Source organism: Tachypleus tridentatus, chromosome 1 (assembly GCF_004210375.1).
Source record: "Tachypleus tridentatus isolate NWPU-2018 chromosome 1, ASM421037v1, whole genome shotgun sequence".
NCBI classification, from domain to species: domain Eukaryota; kingdom Metazoa; phylum Arthropoda; class Merostomata; order Xiphosura; family Limulidae; genus Tachypleus; species Tachypleus tridentatus.
Window position 1 is genome coordinate 33,208,095 of NC_134825.1, and position 25,599 is coordinate 33,233,693.

The following is a 25,599-nucleotide window of genomic DNA, read 5'->3' on the forward strand; positions in this document are numbered from 1 at the left end:
ATATTTTGTTACTAGTTTTTGCCAAATGTTGGTTATTTTTCTGCTGATGTCGGGAATATATGGTATGCAGCCGTATAGGGTTTTGTGATTTTTTTTAAATTGTGGGGTATATTTACTTTTGTTAGCTGATTTTGCTTTTTGTCCCACCCACCGAAGCCAGCAAGATAGCCTTTGAAACCTATATCTGAGACCCTAACCCATCAATAGACATTTCCAGCAACCAATTAGCAACCCTCATAGAATTCACCACTATGAAGACAAACTTCATGTTCAATAACCACAACTATATACAAACAAATGGCCTAAGCATGGGCAATCCAGTATCACCAGTTCTAGCCAATATTTTTATGACACAAGTTGAAACACAAGCAATTAACACAGCATTACATTCACTACTATATTGGTACAGATATGTAGGTGACACAGTTGTGGGATTCACACCTACAGAACACACACTTAATTATTTCAATCACATTAACTCTATACATCCCAACATTAACTTCACATGTGAACAGGAAGAAAGCAATCAAATGTCATTTCTTAACCTCAAATATTATTGTGCAAAAACTTAACATATGCAAATGTGTAGATGAGCTCTCATATTATACTGAGCCCATTGCATAAGGTTAATTAAAACTAGCTTTGATTTACAATTCAGTAATAATATATTTATATTAATGCAGAAATATGGTTTAAATTTGCCTGTTTTATTTCCAGTAAAAAATACCAAAATGAAAAAAATGGCAAAACTAGAGAAATTTGGAAAGAAAACTTTGTCCAAGTGACAGAAGAAAATTTAAAGAGTAAAGTTAATTGATTATTACTTCAGAGACTTGCAGACTCCATGGTAAAATATGTAAACATGGGAGTTGTGTTCAAAGTTTTTCAAGTGTAAAAATCTCTATGGTAGTAGTATGAAGTAACAGTTCATTGTTGTTTGGTAACTATTTGAAATACATTTTCAGCAACAGAAAATGTTAAATTTACAAAATTTGATTGTGTGTATCAGTAAATCAGCAATAAGGAACCATTTAGTCCTGGCATATCCCTCTTCAGAAACAAAGTTTTAAAATCTATTCTTTATTTTCCAGGAAACCACTTATACCCTTTCTTAAATGTCTGTGAAGTGTTGGCCTTCACTATTGCTGACAGCATTTTCATTCCATAGGTTAATTTCCCTTTTAAAACAAATAAATCTGTATCTTAACTGGTACTTAGTTAGTATATTCAAAATTTGGAAGTTCTATCCTGTAATTTACTTATCTTTGGAATATGACATAAAAAATCAAGAAGCTTTTATCCTATTAGTTCTCATGTGTTTATAGATATGATGCATCACAAAAGAAATCTATTTTTATTTTCAATTTAACAGCTAGGCCTTTTGTAGTATTCCCCATTTTCTTTTCAGTCGTTATAGGGTATTGAAATGAACTCAATAATCAATTTGTATATTCTTTTAAGTATTGTTATATATCTATCTATACAACTTTAAATAAATGTGATGTTTTGTGTATTTGAATTTTTAAAAATGTAAAATGATTCTAATTTTTAGGCCTACGTGACGAACATTCACGATGATGAGGTAACTGTAGCCTTTGAAAATGAGTAAGTATATGTGTACTTTTTGTTATTTTTATAATGTTTAGATTGCTCCTAAGTATCTTTATTTTCACAAAGAAGTCTAAACATAGTTATGTTATTATAAACTATAGGAAACTGGTCTAAATATAATCTTATATGGTTAAACAAGTCATTAAGTAAAGTGTGTGTGACTTTGTAGTGTTTGTTTATTTCAAATATTTGTGTTTCAGGAGAAAATAATGTTAAACTTGCCCATAAATTTAATTGTACCACAAATGATATTTTATAGCAGATTATATGTAGATAAGATTTGGATAAGAGCATATTGATCCATGCATCAGTATATGTAAGAATAATTACTTGAAAGAATATTTACATCTTATGCAACAGATAATATTTTATAAGATTTTGTGATACTTCAAAACATAGCTGAGTAATTAATTGAATTTGGCAAACAAGTAATTGGTAGGCCTATCAATTGATTATGTTCCATTAATTTGTTATTCTCACCTGAGACAAATTTTTTCTTTTTTTTTTTTTCTTTTTTTACAAAGAGTTTTGAATCATCTTTCATCAATGTGATAGATATCTTCAGGTTTAAGAAACTGGAATTAAGTTACTTTTTTACATCCTTTAGTGAACTATTTTACTAGTTTCAGCCATAGGCTAACATCCTGTATCAGTTAATTGAATAAACCTCATTGTAGGAAAGAAAATTATTTTTCAAAAGTTACGCTCAAGAACAGACAAAATTTGTCTAACAACACTGATGTTCATAGAAATAATTTAAATATAAGAACTAGGTAGGCATTTTTTTTAATTATTGAAAAACATATTACATTTGACTTAATCTTTTATATAAGTTTGAAAATGTTTAAGGTAATTATTCCATCTAGCAATCTATGACGTTTTGTTATTGTTTGCTATGAACATAAGTATCATTAGTCAAATCAGGTTAATTGACATTAGATGTAGGCCAATGGCTGAATCTGATACTGTTTTTTTAAGATTTTTAAAATATTTTTTTAGAGAGTAATATATTTATGAACTTTATACAAAATACCAAATACAAAAATGATGAGATGAATAGTTGGTGAGAGATACGTTATATACACTTATTTAGTTTTTAGTGTCAGGTTCATGATTTTCTGTGTATGCAGCTATATTTAGTGATCACACATAGATATTTTAGGTGAATCTTCACTGTAAATAGGGATAATAACCTTAAAAACATGTGCTGCGTGTTAGAGGTAAGTAAGATTATGATGAGTCTGAAAAGTTATTATTTGATGTATAAAATATTCTAGTAGAAAGTGTTCTAACAGGCTACTATTTTGAATCAGCAAAGTGCCAACTCCACACATCTGTATCCTTTTAACTCGTTTATTTGTCATTACATATTTGGTAAAAACAAATACCTTGTTTGTGGTAATATATGACAGAAAAATTAGTGTAGAGTAGGTTTTAGTTTTAAGTTGCTTACTTATTGGACTTTATGTCACTGTATTCTTGTATACCTTTATCAAAATAGAGAATGTTTTTTGTGCATTGTGTCATAGAGTTGATAGACTGTATAGGTAGGTGTGGCCAAAGCAGTCAATAGTCACATTAGAAATACAAACACTGAAAAAGCAACAAGAGATAGTTTTACTTCAAAAGATGATAGCTACTCATTTTCATTCGTTTCTCTATTCAATAAGGCAAGAAACTATTGTTGAGGCACCAAACCAGAAAGTGACCAACCTACTAAATTGTTCATATTTTTTCTTGTTTCATACAATTACATTATCAGTAATGTTAATTTAATACTAAATATACTGTATGTATGTTTTTGCAGTGTATGATGTCAGCACTTAGTTGTTATCATGTTACTATTATCCCTCAGTTTTATCTTTTGCACAAAAATCTGGTGTTCTTTTAAAAAGCTCAAGTACAGGGTAAAGCAGGAATTACCAGCTAATAATAAATGAATATAAAATAACTGTAACATGTGGAATACTTAAGGCTTTTATGCTATAGAATTGGCATCATTTGGGAGCCAACCTTTGTATTATGTATGAAGAGGATTAAAAGATATACACAAACTTTCTGTTGGGAAAACTGTTACTAATGAAGTAATTAAAACATTTTGTAAAATGATGTATAGATGGAAGTGCTAAATAGAATGTAAACAAGATTATTGGAAGGACACAACTATACATGGAACATTCCTACAGGACTCAATATTAAAATTTAATCTTACACTGTAAAATGCATACTTGACTTTAATATTAATATGTAGCTGCAGTAGGAAGCTATATATTTCTGACTGTTGATATTCAGTTTGTTTATCCTAATGTTATAGTCATGTTGTGGTAGTGTAACTGAGAGGCTAAGACTTACTTAAAGGAAAGCCAAGTTGGATCAAAACATATTGTGCGTGGCATGGTCAGGTGGTTAAGGCAATTGACTCACAGCCTGATAGTCATGGGTTCAAATTCCTGTCACACCAAACATGCTCATCCTTTCAGCCATGGGAGCATTACAATGTTAGTCATTCCCACTATTTGTTGACAGAAGAGTAGCCTATAAGTTAGCAGTGGGTGGTGATGACTAGCTGCTTTTCTTCTAGTCTTACACTGCTAAATTAGGGATGGCTAGCACAGATAGTCCTCATGTAGCTTTGCCCAAAATTATAAAACAAACAAACAAACAAAATGTGTCTTAGTTACTAGATACTTATTATGAGGCTGGTCGACTTGACTGGCCTTGTAACTATTTTATACTCTTGCACTTTACAGTGTAAAATTAATTTTTAATACTGAAACTCATAAAGAGATTTATGTATACCTGAATCATCCCAATACACTTGTTTTTATTGTTTTTCTCACTGCTATCCCTACATCATTTTACATTGATAAAATAGTTTTATTTGTGTATTCGTGGATTAATTTACTTTCAGTTCTTGTAGTTTCATGTTTGATTTAGCAGATATGTTGTTTTTCCACTTATTTTAGTAGGTTGCTTCTCAAAATGCTTATGGGCTGAAATCCTTGTTTCTTACACACTTTTGCCCAAATAGACTAAATTAAAATACACTGGGGAAATAGTAATTGTAGTTTATTCATATGCACCATACCAAATCTGCTTATTAATAATGTTAGTTGTTTATGGAGTTATCATTCATTAACATGCGTTAAATATGTCATTATGCCTTTTTAATACAAACTGCCAGTGATTCAAATTGATAATATAATTATATTAACTAAAACTAAATTAATAATATAAAGGTTTTAAGCTGCTCATTTTTTGTTTCATATCACTATGAAAAAATATCATCCTTTGAATTGTATTTATGTACTTTAACTTTTTAATATTACTCACAAAATAAAGTAAATCCAAATTTTTCAAACTTTCTGTAAATGTATTATATCTGGGTTATTGCACCTTCTTCACAAACTCAGAATGAATGAAGTTTAATTCTTCAGTAGAGTAAGTCTATAATTATTATGTATGCTTTAAAATATATTTGGATTGAACCAAAAAAAATGAGAAGTTTATTGATGAATTAGTGTTATGTAAACTAATAAAAATTAGTGTTTCTGACTGTTACCATCTTTGATTTCCACTAGTTGATTAATCAAAAATCTGATTACATCAATTGTTACAAAAATAATCAACTACTCAAAATCATTGTTTTTGATTATTCCAATTATCAAGTCAGTTGAAATATTTTAAACAATTTTTTCTTTTTATTTAATGTTATAACAAAGCTGCCAGGGATATCTCCCAGTGTCACTAAATTTGAACTTTTGGCCAGAGGAAAGGCTACTTGTTGGCAGCACATGCTGTCGGGTATTTTTTGGTGCTTGCTTGGTTATATGTACCATGGTTTGAGGAACATTGTACTAATCATTTAATGGGAGTGGAGATTATCAAATAGTAAGAAACACATTTCCAAACATAGTGTACATCTCTGCTTATTTCAACTGATATTAGACAATGGAATAACATTGTTAGAGACTGGTACTTTTAAGCAATTGTTATTGAAACAGACAATGCTATAAGAAAACTAGTTTCAAATTTTGTATCTTGGTAAACAAAAACATAAAATTTATATAAAAATACTGTAAAGCCACATAAAGCAGATTACAATAAATTATCCACTGAGGTTTATTAACATCTATTTATCAAGATCATTATAGCATTGTCTTTTTGCCAGGCATAATTCTAAGTTCATTACTTTCTGTGGATAGGTTCATTGCAAACCTTCCTCATAAGAATAATGGGTGAAAACAGCACCATTTGGTAACAATATGGTTACCTTCCCTTGACATTTTTCAAAGAAAATGTGTAAACCTTTAAGTATTGGGCCCTTTCTTTCTAAAGTAGATCAAGGTGCATAAAATATAATTTTTATCCTAGGCCTTGTGAAGACAATTATACTTATTTATGCTTATATTGATTACACAGTGAGCTCTTATAATACAGGGTGTTTGGAAAGTCACTGTGCACTTATATATTTATTAACAGACATGTTTCAATATAGAATACAGGAGGTAAATTTGAATGACAGTTATAAACAATGTTGAAAGTGACCCCTGTTGGCATCAGTACAGGCTTTGATCCTTCTTATTTTATTTCTAAACACCGCTATCAGTTACTGGCTTGAAATAGACTGAATTAATGCTGTTATTGCTGCTTTCAAAACTGCACATTGACTTTCTAAACACCCTGTATTATTCCTTTCAATACAGATGATATAGAAAAAAAACTAATTTTTTGTAACATTACCTTAAAATGATTGATACTTGGTGATTTTAAACAAACTTGAATTAAATGTGAAAATAATTATATATCACAGTAACAATATTTCAATTACTTGGATAGTTGGAATAATTGAAAAGATTAATAGTTTTAAACCACAATTTCAACAAGTTCAGTATTTGTTTGAGTCATGACATTAATTAATTAAAGTGAACAAACTTGAATTAATCAGAAATAATAATGACAAATCATATAATATAAATATATTGGTTTCTTAGACAGTGGGAATAATTATTTTATCAGAAATTATTTGATTAATCTAGTTAATTGCTCAGCACTTGTTCCAAATCTTCTTTAAGTAGTTTAAATACACAATTATATGAAAATAAATTGTAACTTAGAAAATACTGTTTATATTGTTTAATAGATTATTTTTTGTTGGCATCACTAAAATTAGAGCTTGCTAAAATTGCATTTTTAGTGTTAAATAAAACTGAAAATATTTTTTTTTGATATGATATTAATAAATTTTTCTTACTAAAGTGATTTATTTGAAAGCTGGCAGCCTGAAAGTAAATTCCACTTTCGAAGAGTCAGGCTTCCTCCAGTACCATTAAAGGAAGGAGAAAAATTAGAATTAACTGAAGGGCAGGAAATTGAGGTAAAAAAAAATTATTACTTTTGTATTTAATGCCATGATTTTGTGAAGCTTATTTAGACTTTTGACTTTATGTATGTGAATTTTGGAAGATACTGCTGTTGAGAGAAATGTTTGTGTCTTGCATTAAATAACTGGTAAGAAGACAAGTAATATAAAGTTACCACTTGCTTTTTACTTAAAAGAGTATTTTTCACATCTTGATCATGGATACTGACATCTTACTTCCACTCATAAATAGCTTTTCTTAACTTATATTGCCCTCCACAGGTACAAACATTCTTTAACCACTAGCCTTGATACTCTCACTATTGTGTATATTCATGAGATATCTGCATGGTGTTGTGTAATATGATCATGCAGCAACCCTCCACCAATAGGAGTTTGATTCAACTCATACTGTAATCAGCTCCCTCTCTTCTATGCAGCTTATAATCATTTATTGATTAGCAGTTTTACTTATAGGACATATTTTCACTCATACTTATCTACTGATTGTTTTCTTTTTAGAAAAATCGTGTGGATTACTTGCATGCTTTCATTTTATCATATAGTAATTCATTGATTTTTTGCTTCAGTTTCAAGTGTTGTTCCAAATGTGTATTTACTTTTTTTTTTTGTACCTCTTCTTTCCAGGTGTCTGTTTCATGTCAGGATCTTACATTATAGCTAGTGTTGCCTTATCAGGTATACTTATTCATAAATCTGGACTGCAGGACCTATGAGTCAGACATGCCTACTTTTGAAATGGGGTGTTCTACAAGACTGCTTTTTGGTATTCCTTGTGGTATTTTGCTTTATAAAGATGTTCTCTCTGGACTGTATGCTCATGGACTAAAATGATTAAAGCAGACAGAGATTGTTGCCCCTTCCTGATAACCTAGGTGTTGTAGTTCATCTAATTGGTCTGCTTTTCTAATTAAGGTCACCCATGCACTATCTCTGGACCTGATGTACAATTCCAGATACTGCCAGGTGACAAATAGTGTATTCTGCCAACATGCAATTCACCCTTCCAGCTGAAGCACCCTCCTTCCTACTGTCCTCTAGGTGTCAGGTTCCTTGTAGAAAAGGTAATAGTTGGAATAACTGGACCAGCCATATAAGTCCTGACATATTTATATCTGGGTACCTTCATCCTACCAAAAACTGGAAGATACAATACCAATCCCACCTAGTGATAGACTGGAGATGTACCTCCAAATGTTGGTTTTTAGCTGATATGGTGATGGTTATGTTGGATATGTGCACATGAAGATACGTATAATTGGTGTGGAGGCTCATTTTTTCCACCAGTTCCCATATCCGAAGTAAATGGAGAGAATTCTCTTACTATCATGAACTGGATATCCTTATGGTTCAACTGGTTTTGGTTGTGGTCAGTTTCTCACTTTGGACTTGACATGCCCTAACCATTCTACATTTGTGGTTCCTTAATTTCATAAAAATATGTTGCTGGGTGCCCACCTTTTACCTTGGAGTGAAAAATACATTCCCAGTGCTGTCTGGTAATGAACTGGAGATGCACCCTGACTTTGCTGTACTATCCAATATTGAAGAGATTACAGGCTGCATGGAAGAGAGGGCACAAGTTATAATAAGAGTCGTCACATTCGTATTGGTGGAGGGCTGCTGTGTTATCACTTTGCTTGATAGCTTGCAGCTGTCTCACATTAATACATATGAGGGAAGTTGGGATTATCAAGGCTAGCAGTGAATGAAAATTTGCACTTATAATAGAGGGAAGTGTATATTATTGCAGAAAAGCTAATATATATGAGGTAAGTAGCTATTGGAAATATATTTTCTGTATAGAAAGGTATTGAATTTGCTGGATTTGTTCATAAATACTGAAACAAAATTTAATGTTACAGATGGTGATATACATAACATTGAGTTTAATCTAAAATATCTTATGTTATTTCTATGGTGATAGGAATATATAAATGAAAAAGGCTTTTTATTTTCATATGTTTGCTCTGATGTGTGGAAGATAAGAATAGGAGACATTTGAGATAAGTAAGGTATATTGTCATGTTATATTTGAGATTAGGTACTGTTTGGAATGAGTGTTTCATTTTTTAAAAGCCAGATCTTTTTCACAGGTTTATTCTAGGGCCAATGAACAAGAAGCATGTGGTTGGTGGAGAGCAGTGGTCAAAATGACAAAAGGAGATTTTCATGTTGTGGAGTACCTTGGATGGGAAACAACCTATACGGAAATTGTTCCTAGTGACAGGCTACGTCATAAAAATACCAAGTTAGTAAAGAAGTTAACTAGCTTTGAGTTGCATACACCCAGTTCTACAATAAAAAGTGAAGGTTCATTTTGCAGATAATTTAACCAGGTAAAATTTAAACAATTGTAAATAAAATTTATTAAATTATACCATAAAAATATTACACTGTATTAGTGTGTGTAAAGTAGAAATAATGGAAAATAACAGCCTGTTGTATGCATGATATTTAGCATTCCATTATCATCTTTCTTTGTAGGTTGCATATTTTAGTTTTTTAATGGATTAATGATTTATGTAGCAATCACAATATAGTAATTTTATAAGGTTCAAACAGATTCAGAATAAGCTATTTGTGCTTATCTAAATTATGTTAATAAGTTTATTTTTCCTCTTAGTCCACCTATCATGAAGGGATCCTTTCACAAGTTTGAAATGGACGTGCCTGAAGACCTTCGAGAATAGTGAGTAGATAATAGAGTGCTGTGTATTTATTTGTTCTTTCCAAAAAATATACATTTAGAATTTAAAAAACTATAATCTTTAAGTGACAGGATTGAGATTGTGTGAAATTTGTTGTTTATTAAAATATTTGTTTTTTAATAATGCAGTGGTTGAAATAATTGGTTATGTAGAATAGGGTAAATGTACTTGATTCACAGTTGGAATGTGGAGTTCTTAAAATGTTTTAATTAAAAAAAACAACAAGATCAAAAATAAATAAAATATGACAACATTAACTTCTGATCAGAGCAAACTACTTGCTTTAATTGAAACTAAAATTTAACCTGGAATTCTTAATGATTGTTGCTGAATAAATATACTTGTATGTTCTTATATATAAAGATTATAATGAATTTTTTTGTCAGTTGGGTATGCACTCTGTTAACTATATTTTTGATTTTTAATCCCAGTAGTATACCACAAGGTTCTGCCAGCTTAGGAGTTTGTATGTTAGTTCTAAATGCATATACTTACCTAACAGTGCAAAATAACCTTTATGATGAAAATATAATTTGATAAGTAATTAAACGAGATATATTAACCATTTTAACCAATAGTATTAATGAAAGGGACTGTGAAAAACAATTGTGTATCTACCTACAGAACACAAAAACACCAGCATTCATCCTTACATGGTGCCAAATGTTTATTTCAGTGGACATTTGCATTTGTAGAGGTAATCTGTCACCTGTCAGCTTTTAAGGATAACTTTTTATTTGGCTTTTTTTTTCTATTCTGCTTTGTTATATATAGTAATTCTTCATTATACATTGCTGACTTAGATAGCTGTGGCTTTACAACTTTTGTAATTTTGGACTCCATGTGTTTCTCTGTATATGGACTTTATTCAGTTTTCTGTTTATACTAGCAGTGGTTCACAATACATTTGCAGGAGTTTTCCTGCTCTTCACATGAATTTTACTTATTCTGTCATTTCCACACATGCCACTCTAAAGCTACACTTTTTGCAAGCATTATGTGTTACATCAATAAATCCTAGTCTGTTTAACAACATTTTATTCAGACAAGCAAATTCATGAAGACGTAACTTTATTTAATAAAACTACATGTAAAGTAAACAGTTGAAGAAATGTTATTTACTATAGTGTATAGACTATGAAACAGTTATTAGCATTCATTATGTGACATGGTTTTATGAACTGAACCAGAATCTCAAAAAACAATGAATAAAACTCAGCAAAGAGAATAGTAACTAAGTGTTGTGTATGGGAGATTATATTAGGAACCAAAACAAGATTATTAAGTAATAAAGTTGCAGTGGAGACAGAATAGGTAGAAATATCTGAATGCATGTTCACAATGTGATAGGTATGTGGTTTTGAATGAAATGTGCATGTGTATTTTAGACCTAAATAAGTTAAAGCCCAGAAAAACTGTATCTAGCATAAATGTTTCAACAAATTACATGCAGATTAAATATTGCTTTTGTGAAGTACTTTAGAAATAAAAAACTAAAGTTCAAGTTGAAGCCAGTCATCATGTGATGAAAATGACATTGTACTATTGTGTAACATGTTCCTTACATTAAAAAGTTTGACTAAGCAAAAACAGGTGAGGTGATTCTGAATGGAAAGATCAATATGCAATCTGGACTCCATGGATGGAGACCTTTTTAACAATGTGACATTTGTAGATTTTGATCAAGAAATTGGCAAAAAAGTTCTTTGCAGACATAGAAAGAAAAAAAAAACATGTCAGGAAGTTACTTTTGGAATAAGAGGAGACAATGTGATAGTTTCCCACTCTTTCCAGTAGGGGTGCTCAGGAGCAGTTGTTTCCTTTCAACCCTGCTCATGTCTGTAATTGTGTTTATACACATTAATGGGAAGTTTTTGACAGAAAGCTATGAAGAATGTTGGAGAAGTTAAGATGAAGGTATTCTTTTCCAGTGGTTGTTTGTGATGAACAGAATTGTTGTGGCTGTTGGTGATTTGTGGTGTTGAGACAAGACAGAGAGATCCTAACATGCATTCGAAGTATTAACTTGAAATCATATTGTCTACTGATAGGGCAGTCTATCGATATTCTAATATTAGTTTTGGATTTTTTAAATTTAGTAACTAATTTAATGTTTAAATAAACATTATTGAATCAGATTTTATAGAAAGGAATTGGATTTCAGGCCTTTCTCGGGGTAGCGAGTGCCAAAGTGAATTTTCTTCAAGGAAGAACTGCAGTGCCCAGAGAAAATGCACTTTCACGGGACAAATGCTGAATCTGAATAATTTATCTGTCCTGTGCCCAGGCTGTAAAAGAAAACATGATGGTTAATAGTAACAAAAATAAAAAATGTTCAACCCTTTGTGTGTTTGTGTGCGTGCATGCCTGTGGGTTTTCTTCTTTGTTCTATTGTATGCATAACAAATTGTATGGTGAAGTATGTATGGTAGGAGTGCTTGTGAGCTCATTTTGTGTAGCTATTAATTAATTTAAATGCAAGCATATCATTAATATATAGATATAGTAAATTCAAAATTCTTTTAACCATGTCACTATACAATTAATCTGCATGCTGATTCCCCAAAGGACTCAATTATCCACCATTCTTACAAGATTAGCTGTTCTTATTCATTTGTGCCTTCTGAATTCAGACCTTTTTATTATTCATGCCACAAACCTTGTGTTACTCCTCTTTTGTTGTTGTTGTTTTTATTAGTTAATTTATGTCACTTTATTCTTGCACTCAAGTTCTGTCAAACTTTTTTGTGTAGTTTTTCTGAAGTCCACCTTGCCACTTTGGGGATTATAACAGTATCTTGTGTTTTTCATGGGTCTCAGGTGTAAGTGACCTTACAATGGAATTATCTGCTGTTGTGCTTTTGGAGATCAAATGCTATTGAGTTCAAACTCTTTCCTAGGACTTTGCCATGGCTCCTGCTGAAACTGCTAAACCTTTACTGGCTGATGAGGACTTTGTTTTTATTTTTTCTGCCTCTAGAATTTTCTGATTGTTCACTTTTCTAACCTCGGTATTCTTCCAGGCCTAATTTGGTCTTCTTGCACTTTTGTTCTCAGGTGTATGTCCTCACCCTTCATTTTACATGCCCTAACTTCCCACATTTGGTTTTTCCTCACTCACATATTCAGATTCTTGCTATTCTGTTAATCTAGCAATTCTAGTAAGAAATTTGCTTTTCTCACCTACCAAGGACTTCTGATCAGTTAACCTTTCCTTACCATCAGGCAGACTATATGTTTTTTTTATTAGCAGTTGTTTAGATTTTACTACTTTGTGGAGTAGATCTAGATTCTATTGTTTATCTTATGTATACCATTTTCTGCTGTCTTTCTTCCTTACATTGATTCTCAGAGGATCTTGACAGATATACTGAGAGATTTTTGCCAGTATCCTTCACTTTCTCTTCTCCACTTTAACCTGTGCTTTGTCCTCAAACCAGGCTTTTACATATGTGGTTTCTTTGTTGTTGGGAACTTCTAGGTAGGGACTTGGTTTTTTTTCTCCTTTTCACTTATATCCTACCTGATAGACTCTGTCCAGTTAAGGACCTCAGGTATGATACTGCACATACAACTGCCCTCTGGGGTAGTGCAACAGTCTTTTTATTCCCTGGCAATTCTTTTCTCTTCTAGATCTTTCCACTTCAACCTTTCAAGTTGGGTCCACTTTATGTCATTTAGCCGACTCCTCTCTATTCTTCATCTTGTACCTTATTCCGTGTTTCCTTCCATACTCTCTGTCTTCTCACATTTTCCCTTGTTTCTCATCTTTGTTGTCTGTTGGAGGAAATTCCACATGAGGACCACATCCAGGATGTTCCTTTTCCACTATCTACATCTCATAGATTTTCATCCACTTCTGTTGTTTTCTTTTTGTGTGGTTGTGCTCAAGACTTCAGTATGACTTAACTCTTAATTTTTTATAATTTTCCTCTTTTTCAGGAGCCTTTCCCTCTCTCTTCTTTTCTAACATAAATGATATTCTGTGGTGAATGGTGCCTGACCAAGTATTCTTTAACTTCAAACCTGCACTGAGCCATGTAGATTTGCATTCTATTGTCCATGATTCAGTGCTCTCACCATAGAGGTGGATTGTTCCGTAAGCTCACTTGAAGATTATGTATAACATGTGTTCATAACTGTACCACCTATAGCCTGCACTGATGAACTAGAATGGGAAAGCTGTACATCCTTGCCATGCCTTGAGTGAATAACTCGGTATGGTCTGCTTTTTAAAGTAGGGTTTTTTGGTCACCCGTTGCACTGTCTCCAGTGATGTCATTCCTCCAGACTCTTCGGTGCATTCTCACTCTTCTTCTTTTAGTGGAGTATGGGAGTTCTTACCTCTTTCCATTTCCAAGCCACTGGATAGTTGACCATGGAGGCAACCTTCTGAATGGGTTACACATAAAAGTTGGCTGTAACTATTCAACTGAGAGTAGGTGGTGATGTTCTGTTGGTGTAGATGAGATGTGACCTCCACAGGAGTTGATCCATCCCCTTGCTGTTGGATGTAACCTGAATCTATTTACACAATCACCTTTTAAGAGGACATGGCAACCTTAGACTGTTTATGGATTCAACAATATCCACAACCAATGGAGTTAGTCCATCACTTTCTTAGATCATGCAACCTCCTTATACCATTTACAATACCATGGAGTTATCCATCACCAAACTGGTTGACATGGCCTGCTCTTATTAATTTACAACTACAGTTGAGTTGATCTGATGACCTTACTGATTTATATGGCCTTCTGTTACACATTTTATACAAAATTGAGTTGATCCATTGTAAATGCAATTCAACTCTTTTCTTTTGGAGCTGTCATCGTACTATTATGTAGACATTGGTTCCCAGCATTGAGATGTTGGATTTGAGTGACCCAATCAATGTAAGTCCTCCCACAAGGTGAATCCATCTTATTCATGCCAGATGGCCAATCTCAGATTGCTTTAAGGTGTTGATCCTTGTGGCATACCCACTACTTAAAGCAGGTTTTAATCTGCAATACAGGGTTGGTAGTGAAGATGTTATGATCCTTATCCTACCCTTTCAGAGTGTTGGAACCCTGTAAAGGAGGGTTTAAATGTAATTTACTTTTAAAATACTGTGAAATATGTCTTAACCACTCTACACTTTGTGTTTGTCAAACTATGTACACAGATGAAGAGTGTACCTGGCTTAGAAATAGTGTAGTTTCCTTTCTCACAATACAGGATCTCTTTCTCTAGTTGTCAAGGGTATCCTTCAGACACCGAGGGGTGCTTCTGTTATTCTCTCAAACCAGTCCTCCTCCTCCTGTGTGGGATTCTAGCTAATCTTGTTAGAAGATGTAAGTTCTGTATCAGAAGTTATAAGTTTCTTATACTGAAAATATATTCCCAATGCATACTTACCTCCTCTTACACTTCTCACCTTGCCTTCCCACTTCTCCAACTGCTCACACCGCCTGCTAAACTTCAGAGTGAAGGTTCAGTAGAGGTAGTCACGTGCATCACTGAGCATACTATACTGCAATTGGATAATGGATGATACATAATATTATGCATGAGAGGCATGTTAGAATGTACTAATTCCAATGAGGGGGGTGTGTGACACTTGTGGTATGCATAAAGAAAAAGCTTGCATAATGAGGACAGCATTGAATGAGAATAGCTAATCAGAAATATGTTTTCAGTAAAAGAAAATTATATTTCTAATATTGAAAGAAGCTGTATTTTCTATATCTGGCAGTAATAAACTTAGAAAACCTTATTTGATGGTGAAAAATAATGATTTAAAGAAAACATTGAGGATAATTAGAAGAAAAGTGTTCCCCAGTAAATGCCATAAATATAGGCAAAATATTAGTCCTATAAGAGGCCGAAATCATTGCAAAATAGAAAACATTATATGGATAATAATATCCAAGATATATAGAAGCTGCCTTTATATGGATTTTATATATGTTCCTGAAATATTAGCAGTTTTGTAATGAGGCATATAAACATCAAGGTTTCATGGCATAAAACACACATTACAACACCCTGCAAGTACAGGGGAAATTCTTGCATGCAGCAGTAGAGGGAAGCATTGTTTGATATCTGTGGGGTGAATTCAAATTTTGCAGTCAGTGGATATAAATGTTTATTTAGTGATTTCTATTAATTATTTGTTCAGTTAACCAGTCTTCATGTTGAACAAAGCTGAAATGGGCAATATCTCCCCAATGCAGTTCTTTTTTTATTTTAATTTGTTTGTTCAAATTTATTGCTCTTTTGTTTTATCAGCAGTGTTAGAGAGGGAATTCCAAAGATTGGTTTTCTGGATTACTTTTGAAAATTAGAAGACAAATACATAATAGTTGATCATGCAATATCTTTATAATCATACAATCAGTTTTTGATGGTTTTGGAAAGATATTTATTTCTTGTTTGATTTTGAGATTTGTGTGTCTTAGATTTAACGAAAAAGAAAAATTTAGTATTATTTATTCTCAGTCTTTCAGTAACAGTTTTGAATAGGTTTATGATATTTATACAAACATATCAAAATTATGACTTATTTAACATTTATTTTAATCAAAATACTGCAATAACAATGATAATATTTGAGCAAATTTGTAACATTTAATTACAAAGTTTTATCAGTATGTATTTGTATTACAAAACAACACAATTTCTTTTAAAGCTTACTATAAGAAACTATTTACAAAATTATAGTGTGCTATTGCAAATCTGTATATCTCTGTCATTTAATACTCTTTTTAGCTTTTTCAGCTCCAAACTAGAAAATGCCCATAAAGAATACAAAAAAGCTATTGGTGCTGACATTGTTAGGTTTAATCCAGAGAAAAATGTTTTAGTGATAATTGTAAGTAGTACTTTATTTTAACAAGTTTTTCTTCTGTGACATATTTTATCTATCTTTTTGAAATATAAAGGATTGAAAAATATATTGTCATGAATAGGATAGATGTTATGAATAAATTAATATTTAGTTTTTGAGTACAATGCATTTGCTGATTTAAGTATCTTTTTTCTGTGGTATGTTTTTATCTGTACTTATTTTACAATATGTAGTAGGCTTGTACTATGCTGCTTTATTAAATTCTTAGTGTTTTCATAAATGAGCACATTTCTAAAAGGAATTTGAGATTTCATATCTGAATTCTAATCAGTATCAAGTCTTTTTATTTGTGATATTTGATAAATGTTGGTTGAGAATGTTACAGAAAAGTTATAATAATTGAATGTGTTTTGTAATAATTCAGTTGATGTTTTAATAGGGAAGATCAGAAGCCATGAGGAAAAGAGCATTGCTATTGATAGAAATGCATTTCCGAAATTTACGGCAGAAAGTACTGTTAGTCCACAGAACTGAAGAGGCAGCTCGACAGTTGGAAGTAAGACAAAGCATAGTTAACTTCCTGTCTCTCATATATCTGTATGTACTTTTATAGTTAAAAATATGTTATGTTAAATAATAGTGTTTTATGCAACTGTGATGAAATTGTAACTTCACCACTGTGGATCTAGAATTATGTTATACTAAATATGTTATTGACTGTATTCTGACTATTAATTTCATTAATCACTTTTTTTGATAGAGCAAGGAAAGATATGCTTTTACTGTTATTCAGAAGTTTAAATTGAGGTAATAACTGAAACTCAGCAGAAGGAATGTTCAATTGATGTATCACAAATTTTATCTACTTAATTGGTTAAAATATCAAGCGATGTTATAATACTGTTAACTAATGCCAAGTCTTGACCACCATAATGTGGTTGCACATTTTATTTTTTACATATTTAACTGAACAAATGTTTTTAGAGAAGTAACTTTATTTTACTTTATTGTACTTTAATATTTGTGGCTTAATTGTAACTGTAAGTTATTGTTTTTATTACTACGTTTTCCAGGATTTTGTTTTATAAGAGTAGTAACACTAGTGCTATTAGTACATTATAAGATTAACTGTAACTCTTAGTATACTCAAGGGCAAAGGAAGCAAGACATAAAGGTTTGATATAGTAAATGTTATGCATTGCAAAGCATTTTTGGAGAAATAATTAAAAGAAATTAAAAAAAATTCAAATTTAGCAGATCCTTTAACATTAAGAAAAAATTGTTTGTAAGCAGAAAAAGTAAAATATTGAATTCCTTTGCAATTCAGTATATCATGGTAGAAATATTCTGTAAAATGTAAGGAGTTGTTATTTTTATTTGAATGAAAACTTCTGCTAATATTCAAAAGGTGCATGAAACATTGGACTGTTTTTTGTATTTAAAAACTGCTTTAATGGAAAATCTCAATATAAGTTCTTTAGAAATGGCAATTTGGTTGATTTTTTTAAGTCATTGAAGAATTGTTGAAGAATGCACAGTATTAAAAGATTATAAACTTTCTAAAGATTCTTCCAGTAGCAGTTCAGTTTGAAGCATGTTAGTTAAGAGCTTTAGGAGAAGTTCTCGTATAATATCTTAATTTAGCTCTTGTGAATAGAAATTTACTGATTTATGAATGAATATAAAGTGAAAATTAACTTTTTAAGTAAATTTAAAATGAACAAATTTGATTTCTTCTCATAATGTTGGTTATATTTCAGAACACAAAACTGCATTCAAACTCAGGGTATGTGGAAGAATTCAGTGTAAGAGATGACTTAATGGGCTTAGCTATTGGAGCCCATGGGGCCAACATTCAGAATGCACGTAAATTGGATGGAATTACCGGAATTGATTTAGAGGAATCTACTTGTACCTTTAAAATATTTGGAGAGGTAATATGTGTGATAAAATGGGTTTGTTTACTCTTGAATGTAGTGCATTGTAATATGAGAGTTTATAGTTGTGATTGAAGAGCCTTCCAAGAAAACTTTTCATATTACAATGGGAAAAAATAAAATAAATTTCTGAAAGCTAATTATTTTTTAGCATATTAAACTTAATTTCAGTTTAAGCTTTATTGGCTTAGTGTAAAAATAAATATTAAAATAAAAGACAGTGTAAAATTAAATTTATCATATGTGAATGAAAAAGCTAACACTGGTAATTTCAATACTTTTAGAAGAAATGTGTCATTTTATTGTAGATTGAAATGTTATCTTGTCAACATAATTTTTACTATGTCAGAAAGTATACATCAGGAGATTGTTTTAAAAAAATCATAATTTTGCTTCTTTGGTTTCAAAGAAACTAATTTCCCTTATGCACAGTTGATGCAAAGATGATGGCTTCTCATTTGACTATATTTACAAAAAGCCTACCATTATGCACGACATATATAGCAATCATTGTTTAGTTCTAGTTTTTACTGTATCGGAGTAATTTTTATGGCTCTTTGAAAAATTGACAATTTGAAAATTTGTTTCCAAACCAAATTTAACAGTTTTTCTCAATAGTAGTAATTTACTTCCATTCTTTCAATTCTCATTTTATTACTCTACAGTAAGTCAAAGAGAGATTTTGTTTCAACTTACCATTTTAAAGTTCAATTTAATAAAAAGTTTTATAATAATTGATATTGATTCTGATATTTGCAATTGAATATTCAGAAATGAATTGGTTACTAACAAACCTTTAACAACAACAAAAAAGGAAATGTAATTTTGTGAAGACTGATTTAACCCTTTGGCATTCGTATGCTAGTTTTCTTAGAAAATAACATCACTCTAATCATATTTCATTCCAAACAGTTTGTTATTTGACACAAACTTTCGATAAAGGTATATTGTTTCAGAAAAATAAAATGTTTAATTTTTATTCCTTCAACTATTTCTGTTAAAAAATTCATCTTGTGTTATTTGCACTTCCACTCTGAATAGCTCACCTATGAGGTGATCTATATAAGAAATATAAAGATGCTATTATTTATGTTAACAGTTTATACATTTCACTTGCATATTCTTTATAATTTCATAAATGAATAGCATCATTTTTAAGTTAAATTTTATATTTTATTTTTCATTTTCTGTTCTCTGTCATTAGCTATTCTCATCAACAAACAGTGCAGTGAAATGCTTAAAATTAACAAATGACAGTATATACATACCTTTAAATAGTGGCCTGTATGCCTGTATTACTTACTATATATATAAAAACGGCTTGTTCGTGTTGAGAAAATTTTTACATATATATTTTTCTCTACATTTTTACATATGTATTTTTCTCTACGTGGGTTTTCTTGACATCACTATATTACTTACTGTTGGCCTGGCATGGCCAAGCTTGTTAAGGCGTGCGTCTTGTATTCTGAGGGTCGCGGGTTTGCATCCCTGTCCCGCCAAACATGCGTGCCCTTTCAGCCATGGGGGTGTTATAATGTGACGGTCAATCTCATGATGAGTTGGTAAAAGAGTAGCCCAAGAGTTGGCAGTGGGTGGTGATGACTAGCTGCCTTCCCTCTAGTCTTACACTGCTAAATTAGGGACAGCTAGCACAGATAGCCCTTGAGTAACTTTGTGCAAAATTCAAAAACAAAAACAAACAATACTTACTGTCTTTGCAAGTTGCATAGCCTCAGGCAGTAAGGTTTGCATATGTCCTATGTTTAGATGTGTTGATGAGATATGAAACAAATAAGTAAGCTTATAAAAAAATCACTAAATCTTTTAAATATGAATTGTTAAACACAAATAAAACATAATTTGTCAAAATATAAAAGTAAACCTAACTGTAATTTAACTATATATCATACTGATATATGTAAGGTGAGAAACAATTCGCGAGTATTAAAAACACCAGTCTGAACAATATACTTGATTCATTTCATGTCATTGAAAGAACAGGTGTATAACAAGGGTTTTTATTACAAATTTGGCTTTCAAGAGCAAAATTTGGCTTTTCTATTGGTTGTAAATATGCCATTCAACTGAAACTATTGCTGAGTAACTAGGTTTTAACTTTGCAGGTGGGATTTGTTTATCTTAAACTGAAGATAAATTTACAGTGGTTTTATATGGGGGAAGAAATTCTTGAAGGCCTCCAGACAGTAATAAAATAAATGTGTAGTGTAAATGTTAACTGTCTGAAATAGCAGTCTGTGTTAGCTACTCAGTTTCTTGTATAGAGCTCTAAACTCTCTCATCTGACTACTGGCAAACGACCACATATTGATGAACTCTGTATGATCAAATTTGCAACTTGAATCTGTCCTACAATGTTTAATTATAGATTTGTTAATTGAAACACCCTTAGGGTAGCTGTCTCCATTTTTTATTCAGAAGGGTTTAGGAGGGCTAGCTGGCTCTCCTAAATTGGTAAAAAAAATTATGATCTGGGGTCATTTTAGTGGAAACATCTTCATCCCAACATTCCAAACTCCTCTTGAAATCAAAGGCCATTGGAATTTTGACCAGGCCAACTGGCCCTCTTTCACTGCTCTCTTGGTACTTGATCCTGCAATCCTATGTAAATTATTGATAGATGATTGTGTAGCAGCAGTAACTAACTATATTGTCCAAGCAGCTGCTTGAGCATCCTCAAAACCTTGACATCTTTCCCACGACATTCCTGCTCTTGGTGGAATTCTGCTTGCTATATAACACAAAAAGCTCAGAAACGTCCTTGGTATAAATTTTGTAGATATCCCATGCTTTCAAACTGCATTGCATTTCAGCAAGCCCATGCACAGTCTTGGCGAGTTAGATGTCAAAGCCAGAAGAAATTTTGGATTAAATACACCTCCAGCATTTCTTCAACCACCAGTTCAAAAGTCATATAGGACAAGATCCAGATGGTGAGTGGCCAGTATACTTCTGCCTCCCTCTCTATCTTAATATTTAATTGCCATGAAGATGCTGATGCTCAGAGCATTGCCAATACTTTTGGTGAATGTTTCTCTCATGTATCTAGCTCTTCAAACTCATCCCCTTCCTTTTTAGCTATTAAAACACGAGTTGAACATCTTCCTCTTTCGTTTTTGAGTGATCATCCCTATGACTACAATCACCCTCTTACACTGGTGGAACTCAAACTTGCACTTCATTGGTCTGGCAATACATCAGTTGTACCTGATAATATACATTATGAGATGCTATGCCACCTTTCTCCTGCCTCCCTTACTATTCTCTTGGCTGTCTTTAACTGGATATGGTAGGCTTTCCTGATGCTTTGGCTCCTTGAATCAAACAACCTTCTCTCACCCACTCAGTGTGGATTCTGAAGACAACGCTCCACGATAAACCACTTAATTTGCTTTGAAACATCAGTCAGAGAAGCCTTTTTGAAGTAACAATGTCTTGTTTCTATTTTTTTTATTTAGTGAGAGCTTGTGATACAACATGGAAATATGGCATCTTGCAAGACCTACATGCATATGGATTGGATAGTAGTTTGCCACTCTATGAAGCATTTTTTAATGAACTGCTGATTCCGGGTCTATGTGGGCTCAACACTCTCCCATTTTTTCCCACAGAAACTTGGAGCCCCTCAGGGCTGTGTTCTGAGTGTCACACTTTTCATTATAAAGATTAATGCTATCAGGGAGCAGCTACCCTCTACAGTTGCAAATGGTTTTTTTGTTGATGACTTTCACATCTCGTGTCAGTCTTCAAATGTGAGGTTTATTGAGTAGCAGCTACAAACTGCAATCAATCATACTTAAGTGGACCACAGCAAATGGTTTTCAACTTTCTCTTCCTAAAACTGTTTGTGTACATTTCTGCTGCCAACAGGGTATTCATTCAGATCCAGAACTTTGTATTGATGATGATGTACTTTCTGTTATCCCTGAGGCAAATTTCTTTGGTCTTATATTTGACTGTAAATTAAATTTTATTTCCCATATCAAGCAACTCCGTGTCAAATGTATAAAAGCACTGAACATCCTCTGTGTCCTCTCTTCCACCTCTTAGGGAGCAGATCAATACTCCATTCTTAAAAATCTATTGTGCCCTTATCCAATTCAAATATGACTATGTGTCTATGGTTTATAGTTTTGCCAGAACCTCAGGACTGAAAATGCTGGATCCTATCCACCATCAGGGGCTTCGGCTTTGCACTGGGGTCTTTCGTACTTCTCCAGTCCAAAGTTTGTATGTGGAGTCCCATGAACCCCCTCTGTATATTTGCCGTTTACAACTGTCTCTTATGTATGCTTCGAACTTTGCTCTTTACCACAGCATCCTACTTGGGGTTGCATTTTCCATCCTCAGTGGGCTACACTTTTTCATAATAGAAAATCTGCCATTGTTCCTTTTAACCTTTGTATCCAGGCACAATCAGAAAAATTGGATTTATCTTTAAATAACATAGCAGTATCAACAGATTGGCCTTTTCCACACTGGCTAATTACTGTCCCCAACTGTGACCTATCTTTGAGTCATCTGAGAAAGGCCAGTACTCCTCATTGGAAATATTGCTCTTTATTTGCTGAACATCTTTCAAACAATCCATCCATTCCCATATATACAAATGGTTCAAAATCAGGTAACTCTGTAGGCTCTGCAATGGTTTGTTACAGTTTGGTTGTAGCACACAGAATCCTCTCTGGACAAAGATAGGTTATACAGAGAGATGGGCCAGTTTGTTTTGGATACCAGGTCATGTTGGTATTCTTGGGAATGAGCTAACTGACAGAGCGGTAAAGTCCGTCTGCTCTGACTATCACCACCATACCTGTTCCATATGTGGACTATGCATGGTCTAGTTATCAAAACCTGACTGTACATCAGTTGGCAGTCAACCTCAAGTGAGCAACAAAATAATAAGCTTTTTCAAATTAAGACTTTTTTAGCTTTTAGGCCATTTTGTTTCTGTAAAGATCAGAGGGAGGAAGTTGTTTTGGCTAGGCTATGCATTGGTCACAGTTTTTTAACTCACCACTTCCTTTTATCTGATACTGATCCACTAGTGTGTGGTCTATGTGGCACTCAGGTCACAATCATACATATTTTGTTATCATGCTGTTGTTACAACAAACAACAACGATGCCAATTTAAACATGTTTTTAAGGTAGGTTTGCCCTTGACATTAGCTAGTGTCATAGGTGATACTGGCTGCCTCACTCATGTTTTTACATTTTTAAGAGCCATTGGTCTTTTTAACTTAATGTAGGGTTTTTATTTTGACCTTAACTCAGGACTGGAAAGGCAAACTTCAGGTGACTGACAACAAGTTTGAACTTAATGCTTCAGTCTTTGTGGCGGGTCTTAATTGGGCCCAGCATGGCCAAGCATGTTAAAGAGTGCGACTCGTAATCTGAGGGTCGCGGGTTTGCATCCCTGTCATGCCAAACATGCTTGCCCTTTCAGCCGTGGGGGCGTTATAATGTGACGGTCAATCCCACTATTCGTTGGTAAAAGAGTAGCCCAAGAGTTGGTGGCAGGTGGTGATGACTAGCTGCCTTCCCTCTAGTCTTACACTACTAAGTTAGGGACGGCTAGCAGATATCCCTCGAGTAGCTTTATGCAAAATTCAAAAGCAAACAAAGTGGGTCTTAATTTTACATATTTTATGTATTTTTACCTTAATTTCCATTAATTGTTATAGTATACTACATCTTGTTTGGCACAGATAGCCTAGTAGCTCTAAACTCTCTCAACACAGGGTTGGTCTATGTGACCCACCATCTGACTTTTTTGTATTCGTTTTAAGTTTTTTTATATTTAATACTTCTAACTTTCAATGTAGTGTGTATATTTTATAAAATGTGGCTGTATTTCAATAAAGATTATAAATCTAACATACAAATTGTATTTTTTAGTGATGTATATCTAATAAAATAATATAAAGATTTGTAGATAAATATATTGGATACTTATTTTGAATTATTTGTGTGAAAAGTAATTTCATATTAAAATTAAAAAATACTTTTCTTTTGCTCAAAAATCTCAAACTTTATGTAATCCCTAACACCTTCCAAATACATTTCAAACGTTTTTTTCAGTACAACTTGACAGCTAATATATATTTTCTCTAACTTAACTCAAAATGGAATTGGTAAATTTGACTGACTTTGTAACCATGAAAAAAAACAAACCAAAATAAGCTAAAATTACCTCTTTTTATAATGACTTTATATTGAAATATAAAACCACATTTGTTTATTCTAATCAGCTCTAAGTTTGTAACAGTATACATATATTTATAATTAAATTTTATTATTTTATTGCCCTTTGAACTGTAACTAACTTCTGTCTGTATAGTTATAAGTTGTAAATCATTCAATGAACATGCAGATCGTTTCACTATTGAATTACATTCCTAGCATGTGTGCATGCCTCGTGAAACATTTTCATTTTATTATTATTAGCATTTATTCTACGTAATATAACCTTTGTTATCTAAACATATCTTTATTTTTTTACATCTTAGTTGCTTTTATAATTATACATAAAAAATAAACATAATAAAAAATAAAATATGGATCAAATCTTCTTTTTCTTGGTCTCAGTTGTTGAAGAGAGTAAACCTTAATTTTTTTTTACTATTCATAGTATTGCAATTGATAATTTTTTATTCAGTTAAATAATGCTCCAAACAATATAGACTAATAACATACATAAAGTAGACAAATTTACTTGCCTCTTAAAATTTTCTGGTGTTCTAACTCTGTGACAACAATCATTACAAATTCATCCAAGTTAATTGTTAATTTTTTCACAGGGAGTAAATTGACATTTGGCACTTTAGAATGTGATGTTATAGAACAATCATTTGATAGATGAAAACCTTGACTTTCTGTTGATTATATGTAATGTATAATTAAAAGTAAGAGTTATGAAAGAGAATATGTGCAGGAGTTATGTTTGATAACTCTGTAACCAAACAAAAGTTGAAGACAACATGGTTTATCTGAGCAATGACAATTTTGTAGAGAGTAATTTACATTTTGGACTTTTTTAAGAGATGGTAGATAAAATAGGGATGACGACATACCAAGAGATAGTATGCCACATTATGGGAAA

The 25,599-nt window shown here is 32.3% G+C and overlaps 1 protein-coding gene across 4 annotated transcripts in view; it reads left to right on the top strand.

Annotated features, from left to right (window-relative positions):
• The window catches only part of LOC143245547 (RNA-binding protein FXR1-like), a 78,776-nt gene that overhangs the window by 12,071 nt on the left and 41,106 nt on the right, over positions 1–25,599 (top strand). For 2 of the 4 annotated variants that reach the window (XM_076491923.1, XM_076491911.1), the window contains exons 2-8: positions 1,553–1,605; positions 6,871–6,988; positions 9,091–9,245; positions 9,621–9,686; positions 16,468–16,561; positions 16,977–17,093; positions 18,298–18,471. In XM_076491923.1, the coding sequence (XP_076348038.1) occupies positions 1,553–1,605; positions 6,871–6,988; positions 9,091–9,245; positions 9,621–9,686; positions 16,468–16,561; positions 16,977–17,093; positions 18,298–18,471 (777 nt within the window). The remainder of the gene's footprint in view (positions 1–1,552; positions 1,606–6,870; positions 6,989–9,090; positions 9,246–9,620; positions 9,687–16,467; positions 16,562–16,976; positions 17,094–18,297; positions 18,472–25,599) is intronic. The other 2 variants (XM_076491915.1, XM_076491929.1) reach the window with 1 other exon arrangement.